The 26547-nt window shown below is 37.0% G+C and overlaps 1 protein-coding gene across 1 annotated transcript; it reads left to right on the top strand.

Moving 5' to 3' along the window:
* The first annotated feature begins 2424 nt into the window (after nucleotides 1–2424).
* LOC135154111 (dimethylglycine dehydrogenase, mitochondrial-like) lies at nucleotides 2425–15790 on the top strand. Its single transcript, XM_064099356.1, has 6 exons — nucleotides 2425–2767; nucleotides 4499–4664; nucleotides 7028–7126; nucleotides 8566–8730; nucleotides 12396–12600; nucleotides 13769–15790. The coding sequence occupies exons 1-6, from the start codon at nucleotides 2634–2636 to the stop codon at nucleotides 14149–14151; spliced, it is 1152 nt and encodes a 383-aa protein (XP_063955426.1). The 5' UTR covers nucleotides 2425–2633; the 3' UTR covers nucleotides 14152–15790.
* Nucleotides 15791–26547: the final 10757 nt, after the last annotated feature.

The following is a 26547-nucleotide window of genomic DNA, read 5'->3' as shown; positions in this document are numbered from 1 at the left end:
ATAGATTAACAGCATTGTCTCTTTGCTCTAGTACCTAATTAAATCTGAAATAGTTCATATTACAACTTCACTTGTGAATAAAGACCAAAAGGGAGACACAAATCGTGTCCTCTCTGTATAAAAGGGAACATGCATTTTTGCTTGCACATGCAAGCTTTACTAGTAAAGCAGCCCCTGGCTCACACTACTCTTTACATGCAGCTCATCCATCCCAAATGGCTCACTTTAAAATACAATCTAAGCTAAATTTGCATATCAAGTCAAACTGTAGCTCCTAATAAGTTGGGCTTGAACAGAATGCTAATTGGTTGCATACCAAAGGAACTTAAGGATATCTGTCAGAGAAAGAAATGAGTCATACCTTTTTCATACAAATTGAAAAATAGACAAACTGCAGGGAATAATGAATATGAAAATAAAAATTTCGCTCGCGCCTCGTGCTTGCATTGCCTATCCCCTACTGTGTGAGATCTGCTATAACACAGAGCTTTGAATATACCGTTCTAAAGTCAACACGCATATTTTATTTTGTTCCCGATTCGCGAGTTTTCTTTATTTGGTTTTACGCATCCTGTTCATGATAAAAAAAAGTGCTGAATATAAAAAAAAAATCAGTTTGCGCTACGCGCTCGCATTATTTTAATTAGCAGATGAGTGAGATACGTATCCTATGTGAATTCCAAATAATATTATACAGTTTTAGACCAGTTCGTATATAGTTTAATTCCGCACATAATGAAGAGAAGGTCAATAATATTGAAATCAAATGGCAGGGTGGTTTAATATTCAATGAGATATAAGAACCAAAACTTCGGGTTTTTCATATATTCTTTTGAATTGTGCTTTTCATTAAATCCATCGGAAAGCAACAACGCATCAATTTATTAGTGACTGGTATTCAACAGTTGGCCAAGTAGTAGCAACATGCTAGTGCATTCAAAGTAGAAATGCTAAAAACACCTTTATGTTCATTGGCATTGACATGATTGATGTGATATTCTAGTCACCTAATCTATGCAATATCCGCATCCTATGTTAGGCATTCTTACACATGATATCTTTCTTTTAAATTTACCTATTCTAAAAAAAGTTAGGAAAGGTCATCTGAACAAACTTGCCCATGAAGGAACACCGAACTTGTCTATTGCTGAGTTAGACACTCATCCCGTTCACGATTACAATATAGCTCTGTATAACCCCCCACCCCAAAAAAGAAAATCAGCTTCAGTTTCACGCTCGCATCACTTATTACTTGTATTAGGAGTGATACATAACTTTTTAACAAATTTTAAAAAATGTTATGTGCTCAAAAGGTTCCCTTTCGGGACAGTATAATTTCAGCTCGCGCTACGCGCTCGTGTTATTATTATTATTCTCTTTATTACAGTTTGTTCCTTATTTAAAAAACGTGCTTAAAATGTATAGTTTCCAGATTGAAATACAAAAAAAATTAGCTCGCGTTTCGCACTCACATTATTTATTTAGGAAGATACCCATACTTTTCACGATTACAAAAAGTGCACAGATTATGTCCTGTTTTTAGGAATCAATCTAAAAAAAAAAAAAAAAAAAAAAAATCAGCTCGCGCTTCGGGCTCATTTACTTTGTTATATAAAAAACGTGCTTAAACTGTTTACTTTGTTCAGGTCAAATCCAAAATTTTTTGCTCTCGTGTTGCGCTCGCATCAATAATGTTTAGTACCCACCCTGTTCATGAATACCCAACCCAAAGTGATTATATCTCTTCCGCGGCCCCTGTATTAAAAGTGTGCTTAGGCTGTCGACCAGTTTTCAGGTCGGAGTATACATATAAAAAAAATCAGCTCGCGCTTCGCGCTCGTGGTAATGGTGAGTTAATTATGATTTAAAAAGGAGTTCAGTTTTCAGGTCGGTAAATAGAAAAATGCACCTTGCTCTTCGCGCTCGCATAAGTTTTTATTTATATGATTCTCTTCATTAGCATGTAAGCAACCCCCCAACAGGTCCCTTTGCAGGTCAGTATATTATTAGTTTCAGCTCGCGCACTCCTCTCGCACGCATTATTACAACGTTCAGTGTTTAGTTTTAAATCTCCACAAAAAAAAACAACTCGCGCTTCCCGTATGCATCATTTATTTTGGAAGATACCCAATGTTTTCATGATAAACAAAATGTGTATAAAATGTCCGGTTTATAGGTAAAAAATACAGTTCACGCTAGCAATAAATACATGTATGTAAATATGGATGCTAAAATTGAAACAATCAGGGGAAAATTTAGCCATGTTTACTCAGGGTATAAATTAGTGAGTGAGCTCACGGGATCATCACTGAAGTTGATAAGTACCGGTACGTCTAGTTAGCTAGACTATCACAATAACAGTGGGCGGGGTCTCAAATACATGTACGAGGTACCTGTACCAGGGAAGTGGGAGTAACCTGTCGCAAGCTAGCTGGCCTCGAGATGCACTGCAAGGTACTATAGGTACCGTATACTGCGTGCACTGCACAATCACAGCAATACAGTCGATCGGGGGGCTCCGGGTCAAACAGGCACAGTGTGTTAATAAATCAAAGATGGATAAATAGCGTTCTGGCCAAGAAATCAACTTAATATTTCTACATTAACTGGATTCTGACAAAAGAAGAGAAATAATGGCATGCCGTCTGTTGCAGTTCAGGAAATTCAACCAAACTTTGCGAGGTGCATTCGCTAACTCAACAAATTCATTGACACTGGCTCGATGCATCTCGTGTAGCAGGACAACACGGAACGGAAAAGAACCGGCGTAAGTCGTAATCGAACTCAGTCTAATAACAAACTTAATAGCTCTAACAAATATTGCATTTAGTATCCAAGATTAATTGACAGCCACTATTGGCATACATACAGTTTTTTTTTTCTTTGAACAATTGTTGAATGTAAATGTCAAAAAGTATCAATTCATAGCATATGATATGGGACAGATTTGAAAAGTCTATAAAATTTGTGTTTGAAATCATGATCTCTATATTTTGGTGTCAATGGGTGCTCTGAAGTCTTATCCTTCAAATGCCATTAAAATAATATAGTTTTGTTCATGCTTGAGCGAACACGGAATGTTTTTGTCTGGGGTTAAAAAAGAGACTTGCGCCAAAATGGCATAAAATGATAAATATGATGGTCGGATTTATTGCTAATCAGCAGACTTCCTCTAAACTTTTTCATTATTTGTGTCATGATTTTCGAATTTTGCAGTCAAAATTCATTTCCAAATCTTATTTGCTTGAATAGATCTGTTCCTGTTTAATATGTTTTCTTTCAGCTTTGAATATTCCTTTAGGCAAGAACAATTTTTTTTCAACCGAAGTATGAGAGAGCGTGTTTTTTTTCAATTCCATTCATTAATTGTCTGCTACAAAGGTTATGGTGCCTTTGTACAGTGGCATACTGATGAGTGGGGGCTCACCTCAGGGTGATCCCCCCCCCCAAAAAAAAAAACATGACCAAGAAAAAAATGGAAAGGAAAATAACAGAAAACACAGAAATTGAAATATATCATTTACTGAATATTATGTCAAAATTGCAAAATTTGAGATCTTAATAAAAAAGTGAAAATTTTTGTTTGCTCACTTCACAACTTTTTAATACATTTTACCCGATCTACCATATCTTGCTCATTCAAAATTGACTCAATACACCATTGCCATTGAAAAACATGAATCCATTCCTGTTTGTCCTGTCAAGAACATAATTAAACTTGGTGAAGGATTCAATAACCCCTTCATAATAGGATTCATGTCTTTTATATGTACCATATAACATAATTTTGTTTCACATACCAGTAATAAAAGGATTTGAATAATTACAAATTCTCCCAATGAATAATGCAAATCTTCTTACTTGGGTTGACAAAAAGTCTTCTTTTCTTACTAATGAAGGAAAATTCAAAGGTAAAATAAGTTTAAATGAAAAACAAAATATATCAGGTAAATAAATAAATTTGCAAATTAAATTTGACAGCATAATTCTTAAAGTATGGCAAAGATAATGAAAAGATTAAGAGGAAGTCTGCTGATTAGCCAAAAGTCTAATCATCAAATTTCTCATTTCTGCCATCTTGGCGCAAGCCTCTTTTTGGACCCCCGACAAAAACGTCCCGTGTTCGCTCAAGCATGAACAAAATTTAATTTTTTAAATGGCATTTCAAAGATAAGATCTCAGAGCATCTATTAACATCAAAATATAAATATAATAATTTGAAACAAATTTTTTATAGACTTTTCAAAACTGTACCGTTTTTTTATACGCACTGTATTTATAGAGCCTATTTTATTGTTAACATCTTACCTAGATTCATATTGGAGTTTCCCTTAAATTATAAAGGATTCAAGTGAGTTTTTTATTCTTAATTTCTTTGTGTCTCTGCATGCATGTCTCCTTGTCCCTGTATCTCTCTCTCTTTGTTTTTCTCCTGTTCACTCTCTTCATCTCCGTCTGTCTTTTCTGTTTTACTCTCTATCTCATTCTATTAATACAGAGAAACAGGTGATTTGAAGAAGCGATGGAAGGACAAGGCGGAGACTGTTGTTATTGGGGGCGGGGCTGTTGGTGCTGGAATAGCGTACAGCCTTGCTAAGGCTGGTATGAAGGATGTTGTTCTTTTAGAAAAGAGTGAGCTTACAGCGGGATCAACATGGCATGCAGTAAGTAATAGTATGTGATAGTGTCACACTTCTTACCTTGATAATTGGAATGCTGCCTTTCTTTATCATTCAACATAAATGACAAAGAAAAAAATGATCAATTGATTTTCTTCCCAAGATTATGATACCATTGCATCACCCCAAGTGACCACATCATTACCATCACCAATACCATCACCATCACTATGCTATCATCATCATCATCATCATCATCATCATCATCATTATCATCATCATCATCATTATCATCATCATCATCACATATCATCAACATCATCATCACCATTATCATCATCATCACCATCATCATCATCATCATCATCATCATCACCATCATCATCATCATCATCACATTATCATCATCATCATCATTAGCATCATCAACATTGTATAAAATCATCAAATAACCTCCATCAACATCATCATCACTACGGCCAACACCACCACCACCCCTTTGTTATCGATAATCAATTTTCATCATCATTATCATCTCATCCTCATCAAAATGACATCGTACCATCGCATCACCATATCATCACCTCACAAATACCATTACCACTTTGCTATCATCATCACATCATTATCACATTTTTATCATGACCATCATCAATTATCCTCATCATCTTCATCATCATCGTCATCATCTTCACAACACTCATCTCGTTGCTATCTTTGATCATTGTCACCATCACCACATCATCATCATCATCACCATCATCATCATCACTCTCCTTTCTTCTCTTGCTGATTTTATCAGTGATGATGATTTTCCTGATTAATATTTGTTGTAATAATAGGGCTACTGATAATAATAATTATTACCTATATTATATACAAGGCATTTTAGCAGATAAATAAATGTCATATTTCGCTCGCTACTCGCTACTGGATTTTTAAATGGATGTTGTAATATAGGTAAAACTTTTGATCTAAAACATGAAACAAAATAATTTTTTCATGCAACAAAAGTTGTTGTTTTCACACTTAATTTCTGTTTGAGCACAAATGATTTTTAGATCATGATAAAGCTGAATATCTAAGCTTTAATATGATATAATTTTTATAAGAAGATGTATTTTAGATGGGTCAGCAGCCAGCTTTCCATAGGCCAAGTACATTTAGCAGCTCAAAAACAAGAATATTGTGCTCTGATTGGCCATAGAGACCACACACCCACGCAAATTCCAATGTTCCCCTCACTGGGCCTCTGCAAGGTCACACTCACCACGTGGTAATCTCTTTAAATTACCCGCGCCTGTTGTGTTGAAAACATTATTCAGCCAATCATAACTCTGGATTTTATGTTACTCAGAAATTTCAGAAATCTCGTCTTGCATCTTGATGAAAAAGCTGGCTGCTGACCCATCTAAAAGATGCCACATATCAAGAGTGACATTGTAAAGTATAGAGTTTGAGCTTTCTGATGATATAAATAATGTTGGTGCCTAAAACACAAAATGTTGCACAATTTGCAAGTGAAAACAGAGGAAGAAAATTCTGTTTGATGCATCTTTTCAGGTAAAAAATTCACTTATTTATCAAAATATTTCATTAAAAAGAAATGACCAATTTAAAAGAGTAACATTTACTCTTGCCCATGGTACAAAAATAATCAATATTACTCAAGGAGAAAGTGGTTAAATTCTTTGAGAAAGAAAGTCTCACAATTCACGAGATTTTGCAGGGACATGAATTCAGCCACGAGAGGACTTGGATAAATCTTGCTCATTTGCTCATTAACACAGGGGCTTGCGGACTGACTGCTTATAACTGTGATCAAATGGTCGGTCAATAAGTTTCCAATTGTTTATCCATGGACCAAAATTATTGCCCACTCAGGAAAGTCAATGAGAAAATGCATGGAAATGTAGCGGGCAATAAAGCAGAACTAACATCTGGGTATTCTATGTGTCCTATTGAACCACGCAGCAACATTATACGTCATAATGTTAATCAAGTTGAGAAAACGTTGGGTACTGCGTACCCAGGCCAGGGACGCAACATTTCAATTACTTCACAATGGTTAAGTTCAGAGGCCCAGTCTGCTCAACGTGACAAAATAGATTCTCATTCTTAAAGGGTAACATCTCTAAATTTTCACAATTTTTGATGTAGATGTCTGATTTGGATAATAATTTTTTTAAACTTGTATTTCAGGGAAATATATTGCCCTTAAAAGAACCATAATGTCCTCATCTAAAGGCTCCGGCCAATATGATTCTATTGCAGGCAATATATTTGATGTTCCCCTCAAGGCTGTTGTTGATGTTGTTGTCATTGTAATATTACTATTGTATTTCTTATTCTGTCTATATTCTTATCATTAATCTCTTAATGACCATTTTACTATTTTATTTTTTCAGGCTGGATTAACAACATACTTCCATCCAGGGATTAATGTAAAGAATGTGCATTACACAAGTCTTAAGATATTTGATCAGTTGGAGGAAGAGACTGGACAGGTCAGTCTAAATATATCAATTTGTATTTATTTTCCCATTGTCTCTTCAGGTAGAAGTTGGTTAATTCTAATTGAAATTTTGTGATAGTCATTTAAATAGCCATCTTGCATTGTGGATTAATTGAGCTGCTTTCAGTAATTAATTTTTGGAATAAAGACAGGGTAGCATCTAACATGGTGGATATGTGTGCAATATTACAGGGACTCAGTTTTAAGGGGAGTGAGAGTGATCACTCGCTACCGCTCTCCTTAATCCATTTTTAGTAGAGCGATTTATCACTCGCCTCAGCAATTGCTTAACAAGAGTATCAGTCAATGATCAAACTGTTCCAGTCATCCTTGAAAACTTCATTCGCTGTCAAGGTTTTGTGAATAACGCACAATTATATTGTAAGCAATCAAACACACTTGCAAGAATGACATTAAAAAGTTCAATGAGATAAATACTGCATAGTTCAGATCTATATCTGATGTTTGTCTCCTTTGGTTATGGGTTGTAACTTTATTTAGTGTACATTCCTCCATCCATTTTGAAATCGGACAAGAGAGCTCCCCTTGTATGTCAAAGAAGAGCTGTTTGTAGTGCTCCCCTTAAAAGTTTTAGGAGAGCTTTTTATTGCTCCCCTCATAATGATAAAACTGAGTCCCTGATATTAATACTCTATATTGATGTTATAGTAAAATAATTATTTTTTAAACATTTATACCATTTGTGGTAACATGAGATCAAAGAAAATCCAATAAAATGACCAAGTGTTTTTATGTAAACTGGGTTCCAAAAGAAACTTATCAAAATTTACAAGGGCACTGCACCAATTCCACCTGGTCAAAATGAACAATATTTTTACACATGCTAGCTTCAATAATCTTTTCTAAGCACATGTCAATAATTAAGAGATTGGTTTAATCACAGAGAGGCTATAACCCCTCACATCAATTGCTTTCAAAATCCAAAGTCACAAACAGGCAAAAGAAAGACCAATGTGCTTAGAAAATATTACCGAAGCCTAGCATTGTAAAAATATTGTTCAATTTGCCCCAGTGGAATTTGTGTAGTGCCTTTGTAAAGTTTGATAAGTTTATTTTGGAACCCAGTATATATAAAAATGTGCCAAAAGATTCTGGTAGAATCTATGCTGGCATTCATTTCCAGCTATCAAGTGTAGAGTCTTTTCCAAGCAATAAAAATACACTGTCCCCGTATGTGCTTATTTGTTTAAGAAATATTCATAGTGATTGTTTTCAGATGTTATTTCACAATGTTTATATAATTAAATATTTATTAAGAGCATTACAACAATGTTATAAAGTTAGGTTTACATGTATGTATGAAATGTAGTAGGTTAAGAAGATCTTTGATATTGATCAATTGAATTTATCAATTGCTGAAACTAAACTTTTTAGGCTTAATTTCCTTATGTTTTTTTTTTCTTCTATTAGGCTGTTGGATTCCACAAACCTGGTAGTATACGAATCTTATCAAGCCCAGATAGGATGGATGAAGCAAAGTATCAGATGTCTAGACAAGGATGGAATAAAGCTTATCAGAAACTTCTTACTCCTGAAGAAGTTGAAGAACTTTGCCCAATTATTAACATTGATGGGGTGAGTATGTCTTAGGTACCTGATATACATGCATCAGGTTTAAAGGCGCCTCCGACGTTGGCTTTGAAGGCCCCTTAAAGGGGAAGCTCACCCTGACAAAAAGTTTATTGTAAAAATAGTAGAAAAAAATAATAAAAAATACTGCTGAAGGTTTGAGAAAAATTCATCTAAGAATTAAAAAGTTATTAGAATTTCAATTACTTGATTTGTGACGTCATATGCGAGCCGCATTCCTACATAGCGAATGGTAAATAATCAATGAAATGTCATTTTCTCAGAAAATTGAAAATGGTTTTCACTGTACCTTTTGTATATCAATAGACAAATCATTTCACACCCGATCATAAATAGAAAACAAAATTAAGTCTTTAGGAACCATAAAAAATTTGAAATTTATGCATTTTATATTACATAACATATGGGGCAGCTGCGTCACAAATACAAAACTTTGAACTCTAATAAATTTCTTAATCTTTAACGGATTTTCCTCAAACCTTCACCAATATTTTTTATCATTTTTTCTGCTATTTTTACAACAAAGTTTTCTTCAGGGTGAACTTCCCCTTTAAGATCATTTTCCCCATTTATAGACATATGGTCTGAGGCCTGCAGTTGTGTTTCTACACATAAACTGACTTCATGTCACCTATTCATATCACAACAGTCTTCTGACTTTTAATATAAACATTTTTGTTCTTCATTTAGTTCTTTAGCTATAACTATTGTTAGCTATTTCTAGTTCAGTAGTCAAACTGGCCTGAGTCCACTGAGGGATGATACCAATTGCATGCCTGTAGCCGGCTTCAAACCACATCTAAAGGCAATCTCATTCCAAGCTGGTGTCAGTCCAGCTTTCGAAAAAAGAAGCATAAGTCAAGCCGCCTCATAGGGCTGTTATCGATAACATCTTTATCGCTAGTCTTGTCGGTAATCGCTTGTTTTTGCCACTTAGCAATATCGATAACCTTTCTCTCGTCGATAATACTTGCAATTATGTAGGGACACAGTGATTTTCCGCGATTTCACAATATTCACAAAAACGGCCTTTTGAAAGTGGCTTTTCTAATGGAAAATCACAGGAAACAAATTTTTCCTCAAAGTGCACAGAACAGCAACAGAAATTACTCCAAAATATCAACCAAATATGAATACTTACTAGCCACAAAACACGATCCCCCCTCTTCGCTATAAACATGAGAATCCAAACATCGTGACTGCACTCGACTCCATTCGATCGAATCGAAAACATCACTAGCGCAAGCTCAATTTTTGCGAAGTACCAACTCACGTAGAAGGCAGCACGCGGCTGTGTGTTGCTGCCCTCTATGTTCGATATCAAAATCAGATGGTGGATCTAGGCGAAAGACGTTGACTGCTCAGAACGATGTCCAAAAAGCCCCCAAATTATCAATAAAACTTCATCAAACCCTAAAATAATGCAAATAACATGAAAGGTGAGGATGTATTTATGCTAAATATGTTTGTTAAAAGATATTATGTAATCATTTACATCCGATGAACGCGGATTTTAAAGCATTCTTAGTACAGTGGCAGATACAAATTTTGACCAACGCGAGTATGTGACATCGCTATAATGCATAAAAAATGTGTATTGATTATGTTCTTTTGTTGATAGTTATCGATATCGGTAAGATATTTTTCACGATATATTGATAGAGAATTTTCCTAACGATAACAGGCCTACCGCCTCAGACGTCGGCTTCAGTCCACTTTCGGAGTATGTGTATCACCGTCCTTGTAGAACATTCTAATGGCAAATATTCAGTCTATAGAGGACCAGAGTGTGATGCCAGATTTTGCGCCAATAAGTTTATATCATATCCCAGAGTAGAATGGTAACAAACATCCACAGCCAAAATGTGATAAGAATCGGTTAAACGCAACGGGCCCAATATTCAATTCAATTTATTTATTTATTAGGTAGATATCACATCAGTAGATTTTTACATTGTAAAATGTGAAGATCGATCAAACACCCTAGGAAAGCCAGTGGCTTGAAAAGTATCCATGACGAATAGAAGTGATACAATTACAAATACAGAAAATAAATACAGTCTGAATAAAAAACAAAGGAAATGATAATGGGTTAAGTACATGAAACAACTTGAATAACTAATAGCCTTTTAATTGGTATCAATGTAATATTGACCTGGTTCTAAATTGTAAGAAGTTTGGATTAGTAGTGTCTGTGTGTGCCATGAGTTGAAGTAGATGTTTACTGTTTTAATTGAAATAAGTGAAATAAATGAATTGACTTGATTTGTAATTCATAGAGTTTTAAAGGAGGAATCAACCGTGGTTCTACAATGATTTGTATCAAGGGGGAATCCATCAAGGAATGGGAAAATGAAATGTTGAAATTGTGATTTCATGGAAATTTGAACCGTTATGGCACATAGGCGTTTGATTCTTTACAATGCTTTGTTGAAATGAATTTCTCCAAACATTGGTTCTGACCTATGAAATAATTTGTCATCTCGTGTGTAATTTTGTTAAAACACATTTTAGTAAAAACAATGGTGAGATCCTTTATAACAGCATTTCACAATCACTTTGACATAATACAAGAAATGTGTTACAGGAGATACATGGGTATTAAATTGAATGGTAGGCCTATTGTTAGGGAAATTGAAAATTTACAGTTTTTCAATGTCTTTCTCACTTTGAATGGAAATCTTCCTCCCGTTTTATAAAAGGGCTTGGATTCTTTCAGCAAGTGTCCATGTCTTAATGTTGTCATGGATAACTTAGATACGTGTCTTGTGTAGAAGACGTGATCGTGTCACCGTAAAGTCCTTGCGGACGTACATGTAGATGTTTGTCCATCGCTATCACCGTGTTTACCCATGCACGATATACCTTGTCCGGGCGCTAGTTGTATTTGGGGAATTTCGGATTTCTACTTTTATCGTTGGGGTTTGCTTCTTCATTATTGAGAGTCATAACCAGAACTAATTTTAGAAGTTGATGTGATTGTCAGGTGTTTTCCACCTTCACTCCTTGTGGGGGCATTATGGTCTGGTGGGTGTCACACAGAGGGGAGTAGGTTCGAATCCCAACTATGGCATGTTTTCCTTCAGCAAGAAATTTACCCACATTGTACAACACTCAACCCAGGTGAGGTGAATGAGTACCGGCAGGATTAATTCCCTTAAAGCAGTGTTGGAAATCTATATCTGGGGTAATAATATTAGTATGCCTTGGAATATAATTTATAGATAGATGGTGTATTATACAAACTCCCAAGAATGTTCTGTAATCTGATTGGTCCAAATCGGATCTAATGATATTCAGCGAATTGCACTGTGGCATCCAAAATGCACTATCCTGCACTCTGACATCATACCAAATGTACTATCCTGCACTCTGACAACGTCAGAGTGCAGGATAGTGCGAGGTCTAGAATTACTAGATCTAGAATTATCTAAAATTTAGATCAAATATAGCATTCGGGGCAACTCAGTAACATGGGGGAGGGGGAGTTGTATAAAACAAACAATGCACGCATTCTTGTGCATAGAGGACCTCGGTGCGGTATATCCATTGGCTCTTCTCGCACATCGTTCATTGTTTGGCCCTGCATGCACACGCTTACTTGCATTATTTGTATAATGTAAATGTCTTTAATTATTATTATAATGTAGGTCTTGGGTGGTATCCACAACATTGAAGATGGTCATATAGATCCATACTCCTTGACTCAAGCCTTAGCTATAGGAGCTCGTAAGTATGGAGCTGATATCTACATGCCTGCACCTGTCTCTGGTCTGAAGCAATGTGATGATGGAACGTGGGATGTTGAGACCAATGAGGGTACCATTCATGCTCAGAGAGTTGTCAATGCTACAGGTATGCATTCAATGATAATAATCATAATCATGATCATTGTGTCAATAGTGATGATGATTATGATGTTGGTGATGATGATGATGTTGATGATGATGATGATGATGATGATAATGATGGTGGTGATGATGATGATGATGATGATGGTGGTGGTGATGATGGTGATGATGATGATGATGATAATGATGATGGTGATGGTTATGGTGAAGGTGATGATGATGATGATCAAAATGATGGTGGTGATGATGATGGTGATGATGATGATGATGATGATGGTGATGATGATGATCAAAATGATGATAATGATGGTGGTGATGATGGTGATGATGGTGATGATGATGATGATGATGGTGATGATAATGATGGTGGTGATGATGATGATGATAATGGTGATGGTGATGGTGATGATAATGATAATGATGGTGGTGATGATGATGATGATGGTGATGGTGGTGGTGATAAAAATAGTGACAATAATTATGATGGTGAAATGGATATACATTTGTAATTTATCCCAATGACGAGTATATAATTCCATTACATTCTACATGAAATTGATCCAGTTTAGTGCTTGGTTCAAATAGTGTCACATGAACAAATATATTCTAGCTATGCTGTTGAAACAAAAAGCCCATGAAGAAAAATATGTTATTCTGTGACGTCAATGATGGAAGAGTGTACTGTTTGAATATTGCTCAAATAATTCCCTTTATACTTTCTCAAACCCTGGTGTTTTTGTATACTGTAATTTAGGAGCTCTCAATTGCGATAAATAATGAGTTGTCAATTTTAGTTTGAATTTTCCTCATTCAATTCAATTCAACGACGGCTGTATGGCGAGTTGAAAACAGCTGTTTTATTCATTTTAATTCAAACCACCTATGCGTAGCTGGTACAAAAAACTGTTTTTGACTATCTGTACGGCAGCCGTAAGGGACATGTGACTAAGCCATTAATCTGAAACTCACTGTTTCTGTCCAATTTTGCAGAATTCTGATGATCAGTCTTGTTCGATAACTGATCTTTTTTTTTCTTTTTTGGGGGGATTTTGATCATTTTGGTCAGATGTAAGGTTATTCTGAATCTCATCGGTTTCTTCTTGCTTTTGGAGGATTTTGGGCTAAGGTGTATCAGATAATTGCTTAATCTGAAACTCTTCAATTTCTTGCAGGATTTTGGGCTAAAGAGGTATGTCAGATGATTGGTCGTGACCTGCCAATGATCTCAGCCCATCATCAGTACATGGTGACCTCTACGATCCCAGAGGTCAAAGCTTTGAAGGGTGAGATCCCTGTGATGAGAGACCTGGAGGGATCCTACTACCTCCGTATGGAGCGGGATGGGCTCCTGTGTGGACCCTATGAGAAGGAGCATAAAATGAAGCTCCAGGATGAATGGGCGGAGAATGGAGTGCCTCCAGGTAAATTCTTCATCTTTATCGAACCACTCCTTGTGAATTTTGAAGTGCTTGCAAATCAGGGGGTAGGAGGTACATGTATTCATCAACAGGTCTTGGAGCTACCTCATCGGCTTACAACTTGTACTTGTTTTTGATTGGCTAAGAAGTACTTGGTCTCTGACTGTTGATATGGTAGCTGTCAGACAATTAGAACTTTTGAAAGTTTTGAAAAGCATGATGCACTGATCCAATTATTTTTAAGATAGGCACATGGACAAGGCAAGAATGGGTTAGTGGCATGACAGTGCAACACTCAATTGATTTTAACAAGAATTGAATCTGACAATTCACCATCTATTCTTAAAGAATCTTCACATATCTACCTCCAATTGCATTATTTCTTTGAACATTCCATCACTCTTTTCCATCATTACAGTGGTAATCTCAGTGTTATCAAAGCATATATGTGTGAGCTAACCACAGTTCTCTTTAATACTAGGTCCTAGCATTCAGTCACTTTAAATATTTACTGAACTAAACAAACATAGAACTCGCGTCACATGTAAGCCGATTGGATTCAAAGTTCAAAGGTCTCCATACGATAACAATGAATACTGTTATAGCTTCCGTATAGTTCTCCTACAATTTCATCCATTAAGCCTAATTATTGTGATCATTCTTGGGATAATTTGTCAAGTCATCAGTTTGTGTTCATCTCTAAAATGTAGGATATTATTAACAGAGGCTTTCTTGATATTACATGCAAATTCCATTAGATACACAAATCTAAATAGATAGAATATATAAATAAGAAAAATAATAGGAAATAAAATTTGAATTCTAAGTTGCATAAAATGTGTACAGAAGTGTACATGCTATTGCTCTTTATTACAATCTGCTTTTCATCATCCTCTTATCTTTAATATTTAAATATTAATATTTCATAAATTCTTGGTTTTCATACATGTTAATCAGTGGTTGTATCGGGAAAGGGAAACTTTAGTTTTGGTAGACTTGTGAATTTGGTAGCAAGATTAAAACTACAGAAGGGTTTATCTCTTCCATATTAATTTGAAAAGTGATGTAAAGTGACATACAATCAATTATTGTAGAAGGAAATTTCCAACAAAATAAAAAAATACAATCATGCATGAATGTTAATATGAAGACAAATGTATATTATACAGCATTTACCAACAGATCTAATTAATGCATATTGAGGTTTCTTGGATTTGAATTTGAAATATTGATGTCATCAGCAGTTTCTTCCTCGAAGAACTTTGGTCCCTTGCCACCCCATTTAGAACTATTGACATTTTTCTCAGACAAACAAACATGCACTTTATCAGTTATTTACATAATCTGGGGGTGGTTTCACAAAGATTTAAGTGTGACTAAAAGTCCTGCTTAAGTGCTAACGTCTGCTTGATATTTAATGTGTAAACTCAATGACTGATGTAGGTGGTAGGGCATGTCAACTGACTGTAATCTGAACAATAAGGTGATGCATGTTTGTCCTACGCAACAAATCTATATGTAAATTTGAATTTGAAATCTTTGTGAAATGCCCCCCACCAGTATGCTCCATGGCTTTTAGTCAGCTAATAAAACACATAAGACAACGACTAACATTGTGCATGAATTCTCTATTCTTGCCATTATTTTTTTGAGCATTTGTTTAAATTCAACTGTAAAGATAGGTGTAAAAACAATTCTTTGACAAAAATGTGAATACAATAAACACTCGGGCGTTTTTGTATAAAAAAAATCTTCAAGGCATTCCGAGGCCCTTAGAAGTTGAATGTCTTAAGATGTCTTGCATATAATTTGAGATTGATATGTTGCCCTTTGCATTCTATTTTTTTCTCTCCTGCATAGCAGAACGAGACTATAGGCGCCGCTTTTCCGACGGCGGTGGCATCAACATTGAAATCTTAACCGAAGGTTAAGTTTTTGAAATTATGTAGTAACTTAAAGTATGTGGACCTAGTTCATGAAACTTGGATATAAGATTAATTGAAAGCTCAAAGGATAACTTACCAGTTTGAAGTTTGAGCTGAATTTTATGAGGGAGTTGAGTGAGGAGATTAATTGAGATCCCGCCTCGCACGTGGGCACTCATTCTTCGGAGCATCAAAATGTGATCGCTGTTTAAAATATCAGCTTCCATAATCCAGCTGATACGAACGAATATTAGCTCAAGTCACCACAGACTAATAGAATTAATTTCTCTCCAGAGGGAGGGAGAGGAGGGCAATTAATCTCCTCACTCAACTCCCTCATAAAATTCAGCTCAAACTTCAAACTGGTAAGTTATCGTTTGAGCTTTCAATTTTATTTCGTTCGTCTCGAGAGGAGACTAATTGAGATTTTGTAGCTCAGCGAACACATTTTGAGTTGCACTGTCTGCAAAAAGACATGTTTGTGCAGATACAAAGGATATACAGTATGGAACATGTACAAAGCAAATTTGTAATACCTTATTTCAACTTTACTACTGTTGTAGTATTGCTTGCGAAAATTCAGTTTTTCCATTATCAGCAAGAGGTTTATTGTAATATTGCTGGAAGGTTTTTTCTCTTGACCATCCAGCTTGATTCATGATGCTAGAAATAGGCACACTTGCTCTGATTGCTGCCGATGTTGCAGCCGATCTTGTAGAATGTGATTTGTACACTGAAGTGTCAATCCCGGCGCCTGCTAATGTCACTTTGATCCATCTTGATATGGTCTGTGATGAAACTTTGCCATATGGCTTGGTATAGCTAATGAACAGGCGTCGCTCTAGTCCTCTGATAGACTCAGTTCTTTTCATATATGCTCGTAGATAATTAACAATACACAACCTCCTGTCTGATGGATATGCCTTCAACTTCATAGTGAAACCATGGTGACCTGGTCTGCTGTGCTTGAGCAGTTCATCAACATGAAAACTCACTGAACTTTGTTTCAGTTCCATCTTATCTAAGTTTAACAAATGTAACGTTTGCACCCTTTGTGCAGAGACTAAGGCTAACAATAAGCAAAGTTTATGTGTAAGCTGTTTCAAACTAAGAGTCTTAGCTGGCGAAAGCCTACGTAGAAATTTGAATGCTACGCTGACATCCCAAGTGTCTTGATAACGTGCTTGTGGAGGTCTGAGGTTAAAGGTCCCTTTAAGAAACCTACAGATAAGAGGTTGTGTCCCCACAGAATGAACACTATTCTCCAGCGTTACATACATGGATAATGCACTTCTTGCTGCATTCATTGTACTATAACTAGCCTTCTCTCTATGAAAAAGTTCTGCTAAAAATTCTAACACAAAGTTAACTGAAGAACGAAGAGGACTTTTATTCTTGCTTTCACAAAATTTTGTCCATTTTGTCCAATATACTTGGTACTGACGTTGAGTAGACTTCCTCAATGATGCTGTCAACACGTCGGTGATCCCTTCATCTAAGCCTATGTTCTCGATGGGTCCCCTGTTACCCTGCAACACAAAAGATCAAGGCGATCATAAAGTGGGTGAGGTAAATTTGTTACAGGTTGTCTAAGGAGGTTAATGTCTCTCCTAAGGATAAACGGTTCCTCCACAAGGATGCTATTAAAGCATGGGAACCATGATTGTGTTGGCCAGTTTGGAACGACCAAAATGCCTGATGCCCTATCAGACTTGATCTTTTGAATGCATTTAGCCAATAAGCAGAAAGGAGGGAAGGCATAAAAATATAGCTTTCCCCAGTCTAGTGTGAATGCATCAATTGATTCTGCATTTGGATCTGGCAACCATGAAACATATCTTTGTGTTTGTGCATTCAACCTGGAGGCAAAAATATCAATTTTTGGGCTGCCAAATCTTTGGATGACTTTTCTGTATGCCCTTTTGCTGAGCATCCACTCAGTTCTATCATTGAAATTGCGTGATTCATAATCTGCTTCAATATTCTGGCTGCCTGGAAGGTGTGCAGCACTAAGCCAGATATTTCGTTCCATGCACCATTTCCAAATTTTTACGGAAAGCTTGTTACAACTTGGGGATTTAATGCCTCCCATGTTATTCACATAGCACACTGCTGTTGTGTTATCAGATCTAATTAAGATATGGGCATCGGATGTACTACTATGAAAAGATCTCAGCCCTAGATCGATGGCCAAGATTTCTAGATAATTAATTTCATTATTTTGTGCCTTTTCATATTCAGACTGATTCCACCTTCCCCCTGTATGAACTTGCATATTTGTGGCACCCCATCCATAGCCACTAGCATCTGTGCGGATTTCAAATTTAGGGTTTTCCCTTTTGATAGGAGCAAATGCACTATCTACGTGACTTATCCACCATTCTAGTTCCTGCTTCGACTCACATGATAGCTCCATAATCCTGTCATAATGCCCTTTATTCTTTTTTAAGGCTTCTATTTTTTCTTTCTCCATATTCCTATAAAACAATGGTCCATGCTGCACAGCAGGGAAGGTGGAGATTATCTTTCCGAGAACATGTGCGACATGTCGAATTGTGGGTTTTGGTTGCGTGAGTAACTTTTCACATTCTTCCCTGACATTCTGAGCTCTCTCTACTGGGAGTTTAATGGTCATGTCTACTGTATTAAGAGTAAAGCCCAAGAACTGGAGCTCATGCTGGTTTTAGTACTGATTTTTCTGGGTGAACTTTAAACCCTAATTCTGAAAATACTTGCAAAGTGGCATTAATTGCAGACTCAACGTTTTCTTTTGTTTCCCCAATAAGGATTGTATCATCAAGATAACCAAGTACAATATGACCTTTTTCACGTAGTGAAGAGAATACTGGTTTCAACATCTTAGTGAATAACCTGGGTGCAGAGGTTAACCCATTTGGCAGTGCCTTATATTGCCACGGTTGTCCTTGCCAATTAAATTGCAAGTATTTCCGGAATTCAGAATGAATTGGAATGGAGTAGTATGCATCTTGGAGGTCTACTGAAGCCATATAATAATTTTCTGCCAAGAGACAAATCACAGAATGGATATTATCCATCTTAAAGTGTTGTTTAACCACAAATTCATTTAGGTCTGAAAGATCCAAGATCAATCTTAGACTGCCATTTTTCTTTGGCCTTGTAAATATGTTGGAAAAATAACCACCCTTGATAAAGAGTGAGCTTCTTTCTATCACATTCTTTCCTTCAAGGTTTCTCAGTTCAGCTGATATCTCATCTGTTTCTGATCTGTTACGTTTAAATTGATGACAAATCAACCTTTCTGGATGTGGTAAACTTGTATCAAATTCTATCTTAAAACCCCTGACAGCTTCCAGTATTGTATGATCGGATGTGATTTTCTTCCAATTATTATAATATTGTTTCAGTCGACCTCCAACAGGGGATGCTTGGTCTGAATTATTTGTGCATGCAATTACATGATCATTTGTACAAAACAAAGAATTATTGCTACCTACCTCTTGGGGTAGAATGGTAGCAACTTCCCCTGGGATTCTCTCGATATCTGCCCTGAGATGCTGGCGGTTTTTTCACCATGGGGGCTTGTGACTGTCTGCGGCCCCTGATAGGGGCCTTTCTGTCCAAAAAAGGCCTGTAAGGAGAACCTGATTGTGGTCGATAGTTAGGAGTAGACCACCCTGCAGCTCTGTAACCTTGGCGGGAGTAATCTCCAGCTCTGTAAGGGTGGTAATTGGCGTGAGCTCGATAACGGCCACGGCCTGGTTCTGAAGTTTTTACAACTCGCCCAGTAGCTTTCTGCTCTTCGGTCATGTCCTTAACTCGCTTTCCCAAATCGTCCCCAAAAAGGAACTTTGTGACCGGAATAGTTGGTTTGCATAGGTGGCTGTATGCAGCATTCATGTCAGGCTTTATTTGTTCCTTGCGTAGAGCATTCATTTCATAATTTGCATTAGACAGCAAGGCCAATGCATCTTGTTGAGATGGAGAAAGGTTGCCCGACGAGATTGAGCGAGTGAAGGCTGTCAAGCCCCTAGTGAGGGACTTCTGTACCCTAGCTAGCTTGAGGTCTCTGCTTCTTGTTGAAGGAGACAGATTCTCCCAGATTACAGGATTCACTTTAGGTACGTCCATGTAGGGGCAGTTGCTTGGTGGCAAATATTTTATTCCAGTCTCTTCAAGGACTTTCTCCTCCAATTTATTGTTCATCATGAACATTGTTGAGCTAGCTATTTCTTCTTCAAGAGGAGGCCCCTCATCAGATTGGGCAGCAAACTTAGCTGCGAATGTGGGAATCATTTTCGGCAATGTGGATTCCTCTTGGGAAGTACATGTGATGTCATCGTAATCAACATCAACTGGTTGCGTGTACGGCCTTTGGCATGATTGGTACGGATTAATGTCATCATGATCATCAGCTGAGTCCTCATTATGAGCATGTTCAGCGTAATTAATGTTCGTCATAATCTTCCTCCGGTGGCAATGGGAGAGCACCAATGACACGGTTAAGCATGGATTCCAGTTTTGTTAAACGACTGTCAACATCAGCCAAGTTTTTATTTTCATCCCGTGAGTGGGACGACTGCTCCTTTTTTGAAGTTGAAACTGAAGCTGGAGATCCGTTATTGCCGTCTTTAACATTGCTTTGCTTCTTCTTATCTTTCTCTGGTTTCTTAACAGACCGTTTATCGATCTTCTTCCCGCTCACGGAGCTCTTGGGCTCATGACTTATGAGGCTTTTGGAGGTGGATGTGCTCGCGGGGTGCTTAGACCCATGGTGGAGCATCGCCGCCGGAGTTTCGGGGGCCGAGGAAGCTCTCGGTCTGGTCGCAGACGGACTGAAATCCGCCGACTCCTGATCACGAGCGTTGCTCGAACTCATGATAGAAAACGTAAAAATACGATTCCAAAGTGCAAGATATTATCACCTTGCCTTGAATAACTTCTGAAAATAGATATGAATAGTCCTTTGAGTAAAAATACGTCGTATTTCCGAAGAAAAAATCCTTTTTTCTGTAAGAGTGCTGCAGGTGTTTGAACCTGCTATTTTGCGATGAAGCGATAATGAGTGCCCACGTGCGAGGCGGTAATGTTGTAACCCGCACCCGTTGCGGTACGGGTTAACCTGCCGGTATGCCCCCGATCGCGGGTTGCGGGCCGGGCCGAGTTCATTCTCAAACCCGCAGACCGTCATGCGAAAAAAAAGGGAGAAGTAACGACGCATAATAAAAACATTAACAATGAAAATTGAGTTAGGATCATGTGCTTCTTACGTGGCGGATTCTTTTAGAGACGTAGATATTTCCTTTAAAAAAAATGCTGGCGTATTTTTGTCTTGAGAACAGTGAACAGGACTAGACTGAGACAGTTCGACATAAATACATCGAGTTGCTCTTTCGAGGAAGGAGCGCGCGCCAGTGCAGCGCAGCTCAGTCTAGTCAAAAGCAATCGCATAGGCCAATGAAACTCGATGTCGAGTTTCCCGTCCCATTTTTTCCAGCTCATAATGAGGATTTCATTATTTTCCAGAAGATGAAAGTTTGACCTTTTATAATCCTTTGAACGCACTTTTATTCTGTGGAACTGTCTTGAAGCCAGGGAGCAAATCAATCATTTTTTTTTCGGGGGTTCCATTTTCATTTTTTGGGTAATATTTCAGGGTCTCCATTTCTACCGTTTTGGAGGCTACTTTTTTCATTTCGGGGGCTCTTTTCAAATGCTACGTTTTTGTATTTTGAGGAATCCCTGTTCACTTATTAAATAAATTATTACTTATTGTTTAATATTGCATGATTTTAAAGTTATTTTTTTCATGCTTAGAATCTTGGATGTGGGTGTGACTATGAGTTGAACTTGGATATAAATGAATTCAATATCTAATTTCTACTCCATCTAATTCCAGTACTTGGCCATGTAATAAAGGCCCACATACCCTAACTTTTCCTGATGTTCTTTGAAAACGCAGATCTCCACGAAAATTGCATTTCTCTATGGGGGAGTCTAAATTTGGTGAGAATGAACTCATTAATAACTTAAATATACATGACAATGAAGAAATCATCTAACTTTATTGGCAGTTTTGAATAATATTCCCGAAATATAAACTCTGTCTGAAACATAAAATCACCATCATTGAGGCCTTTACAGAGCGAATTGTCCCCCAGAGCTCTGGCAGAGAGACAGAGCTCAGACTGGCTAGCTAGTACAAGTGCCAATGCGTACGTGCGTGAGCCTCCCGTCGGCCTTGTAAAACAGATTGAGTTTTGTTTGATGATTTTTTTGTCTGATATGCCGTATGACAACTCACCAATGCGAGGTTACTAGACTATGGGATTTATTGAGGTAGCTCGACTAAACCTCGAGCGATGTTCGTGCAGGCTCCACTCCACTTCACTCCCGCTACATCGGGTAGGTAGAGCGTAGTGTAGCAGAAGTGAAGTTGAGTGGAGCCTGCACGAACATCGCTCGAGGTGTGGTTGAGCATGCAGTGTCATTCCATTCACAAGAAAAAAACAAGAAAAGAATTACAGGTATTTACATGATATACAAGTAATTGTGACTGAAAAGCTTATATTAATGTTTTATATCAGTTCTGAATCTATATCTATGTCAAAATAGTAAAATAATGAATTATTTTCAGAATTTGATTTTTAAACGCGGTCCAAATTTCATAACGCGGGCGGGCGACGGGAAACTGAACATCGAATTTGCTGGGCAGCCTGGGCTACATGTAGCTAGCGCGCGCTGAGCTGCGGCTCCGATCCGAGGAGTTAATTGCGCAATGCTTTCGATTACGAGATCAGAGCCGACCCATTTCGGGTACAAAGTAACCCCCAAAAACATCTTCTCTCCGGAATAAAAGGCGAATTTGCAAATTGTAAGTAAATTCACTCTAGGCTAGGTTAGTAGTTGGCATATATTTTCGTGATTTGAGCCTGTATAGTGTGGGGATTGCAGAAATAATTTTCACTTTTCAAAGATAAATTTACTTGCGGGTTAAAACCCGACGGGTCAGCGGGTCCCGCTTGCAAATTATTGGATTATACGGGACGGTACGGTTCGGGTTTTCACTTGCGGGTTACAACATTACGAGGCGGGATCTCAATTAGTCTCCTCTCGAGACGAACGAAATAAAATCAAGTATTACTGAACATCCTGCTTGAGTTTCAGGTCATGTGACCAAGGCAAAGGTCATTTAGGGTCAATGAACTTTGGCCATGTTGGGGGTAATTATTTAATTGCCATCATTTCTTGGAAAATATGGACATAGTTTTTGAAATGTGGACATAGGGGTAATCAAGTATCACTGACAAGTAATATCGCTCTGCTATATGCACAGCAGAGCGAGACTATAGGCGCCACTTTTCCAACGGCGGCGGCAGCGTCAACATCAAGTCTTAATCTAAGGTTAAGTTTCTTTAATGACATCATAACTTAGAAAATATATAGACATACTTTATGAAACTTGGACATAAGGGTAATCAATTATTACTGAACATCCTGTCTTGGTTTCTGGTCACATGACAAAGGGGAAAGGTCATTTAAGGTTAATGAAGTTAGACCATGTTGGGGGAATCAATATCGAAATCTTAACCTAAGGTAAAGTTTTTGAAATGTCATCATAACTAAGAAAGTATATGGACCTAGCTCATGAAACTTACACATAAGGGTAATGAAGTATTACTGAAGATTCTGATCGAGTTTCAGGTCACATGACCAAGGTCAAAGGTAGGCAATGAACTGTGGGCATGTTGGGGGTATTTGTTGAATTTCCATCATAACTCTTAATGTTTATAGAGCTAGTTCATAAAACTTTGACATAAGAGTAATCAAGTATCGCTGAACATCCTGTGCGAGTTTCAGGTCACAAGGTCGAAGGTCATTTAAGGTTTATGAACTTTGGCCATGTTGTAGGTAATTGTTGTATTGCCATCATAACTTTGAAAGTTTATGGATATAGTTAATGAAATGTGGACATAGGGGTAATCCAGTATCATTGCTCGTCTTGCACAAGTCATAGGTCACTTCATCTAGGTCAAATGATACTTTGGGTTAATGAATATAGTTGCATATTGTATGAATGGTGTTTTTTGTGAATGATACAGTCATTTTCAAAGTCAGCACTACTGCTATATTGAATCGCATAATGCAGGCGAGTCTGCCAGAGAGGCTCCATTTGTCTTTAGAACAAAGTACAGGACTCATGCTATTAAAAAGAATTACAAATAAAAAATATGACAAAAATTTACATGAAGCAATATTGGCGATTGCCGAAAAGAAAATTGAAATAGTAAATTAAGCACTCCTTGTTGTTAATTAAGTTTAGTTAGCATTCTATCATTAACTGCATCCACCGACTCCTCCATTCCTTTTACTTCAAACTTAATGTACTGTATTTTTTGTTCCTGATATGATATTGATCTAATTTATAGTGATATATTTAGCCTATAGTCCTAACTTGAAAAATTACATTTTACTCAAGAAATTTGGTCATGATGCTGTGATGTAGCTACAATCCCAACCTCAACCCTTTTTACATGACTCGCCTCCTTAAATGTGACATCATATATGGCGTTAACCTCACATCTCTTATGTCATTTATTTTATTAGATAATAATCTTATTTGTGTATTTGCACTAGCCTGGAAACCGATAAGCTAAAAGAAAAACACTACAAAACTGGTTTATTCTGGTTCTTTGAGTTTGTTTTCTTTGGAAGTAAGTGCCTATATTGTCTGTTAATATAAAGCAACAAAGGATTTGTGTCCTTTGGTCTTTGTGCTACCATGAGGCTGGTTGTTATGACTCTTTTGTTTCCTGTATGAACTGTATGAACTTTTGAATATGCTTTCACTCTTATCTCATTCTCTCAAGTTTTCCTGTCAGACATTCCTGTATTTTATAGTTGGGTTAATAATGGTTTGAACCCAAACAAATTGCAACAATAGAATTTTCAACTGTTTCTGGTGCTATTTGCCCTCAGGAATAACATATTAAAAATCTACCAAAATCTGCATCCATGAAATTGGTAATTTTCAAGATGGCGTCCAAGATGGCCGCCATTCACTGAAAATGGACATAACTCACTCATTCTCTACCCTAGAATCCTATTTCAGTGCATATTCCTTGATATAGGGAGAAAAAGGATTTGTTGAGTGGATAAAGCACTCCGGGGTACCTGGAAAATCCAAGATGGATCCCAAAATGGCTGCCATAGGCTAAAAATCCACAATTCATCTATACCTTTAATACCTTACTTGGCTTTAATTTGGTTTCTATTCAATGGTTAAGGATGAAGTTGTACATTGGGACAAGTTACAAGGACAGTCAGTGGATTGGTGTGTCCAAAAATCAACAATTGCTTCCATATGGAGTTTAAAATGGCTGCTGATACTTAAAACGGACGAAGCTCATTTCATATCCGCCTTGGAGATATGATTTCTGTGTCTAAACCATGGTTTCAATGGTCAAATGATACATTGTGAAGGATTTGGCCTTTTCAATGACATTTATATTGCTACCATGATCAGTCCATGAAATTTTCATCATTCTGCACAAAAACCACATTTCAAGAGCTTCCAAACGGTGAACATGGATGGCCTTGTTCAAAGTCCAGCATTCCGATCCATACATAAGTGTAGACCATACATAGCAACGCAATGGACTACTAAATCCTTAACCATTGAATAGAAACCAAATTAAAGCCACTTAAGTAAGGAATAGATGAATTGTGGATATTTAAGATACGGCAGCCATCTTGGATATTCCAGTCACCCTGGATTGCTTCTCACTCGTTAGTACCTTTATCAAAAAATCATTTACCCCCTAGATCATGGAATATGCACCAATATGAGATGTTTAGGGTGGAAAGTAAGTGAATTATGTCATATTTCAGTGAATGTTGGCTATATTTGACGCCATCTTAAAAATAATCACTTTTCCAGGTGCGGATTTTGGTAGATTTTTTAGTATGTTATTCCTGAGGTCAAAACATACCAGAAACCAGAATACATGTAGCCTTGAAGGAAGGGGGGGGGGATTGTTTTGATCGTTTTGATGCCATTCAATCATTAAGCCCAAAATTATATTTACTGTACTTGTTATGTTTGTTTGTTTTGTTTTTTACTTTGTATTGATATTGTAAATTGACCCATTCAGCCCTGCTGCTCGTCAATATACATGTATGTGCATATACCAATAAATAAAAGTATTATTGATTTAAATAATCTACATGTAGAAGGTGCTGAAATTGGAATGGCCCAGTCTTTACCTGTTTTCAAATCATTATGGAATACATGAAGAATTTTCAAGTAGATCATCATTTAGTATTTAGCAATAGGGATGTTTAAAGTGCTGTAAAATATACATGTACACTGTACAGTATATAGTGGCTGCAATATACAAAATGTTATCATCATGTTATATTTATAAAATGTAGAATAGGTCATAATTTGGGCAATAAATTATCATTTGATATATGGAGCTTGAATGAAGGAGCCATCCAGCTAGCAACTTGCAATTTACTTTACATCTGGATAGGACATTCATGAGGTTCATTTTATTGTCTAACATAAATTGATTAAAAAACCAAGCTTTTTTAATGGTATTTTGAACTTGCAGTCAAACCTGCAAT

Source organism: Lytechinus pictus, chromosome 5, assembly GCF_037042905.1.
Source record: "Lytechinus pictus isolate F3 Inbred chromosome 5, Lp3.0, whole genome shotgun sequence".
NCBI classification, from domain to species: Eukaryota; Metazoa; Echinodermata; class Echinoidea; order Temnopleuroida; family Toxopneustidae; genus Lytechinus; species Lytechinus pictus.
Note: the sequence above shows the minus strand (reverse complement) of the source record. Positions and strands in the feature narration are given on the sequence as shown.

What these genes read in the sequence shown, in the direction of transcription:
- LOC135154111 (XM_064099356.1), top strand. Translation starts at nt 2,634, where the DNA reads ATGGCATGCCGTCTGTTGCAGTTCAGGAAATTCAACCAAACTTTGCGA. An exon ending in CGGGATCAACATGGCATGCA is followed by an intron (nt 4,665 to 7,027) that starts GTAAGTAATAGT and finishes TTATTTTTTCAG; the next exon opens with GCTGGATTAACAACATACTT. An exon ending in CAATTATTAACATTGATGGG is followed by an intron (nt 8,731 to 12,395) that starts GTGAGTATGTCT and finishes ATTATAATGTAG; the next exon opens with GTCTTGGGTGGTATCCACAA.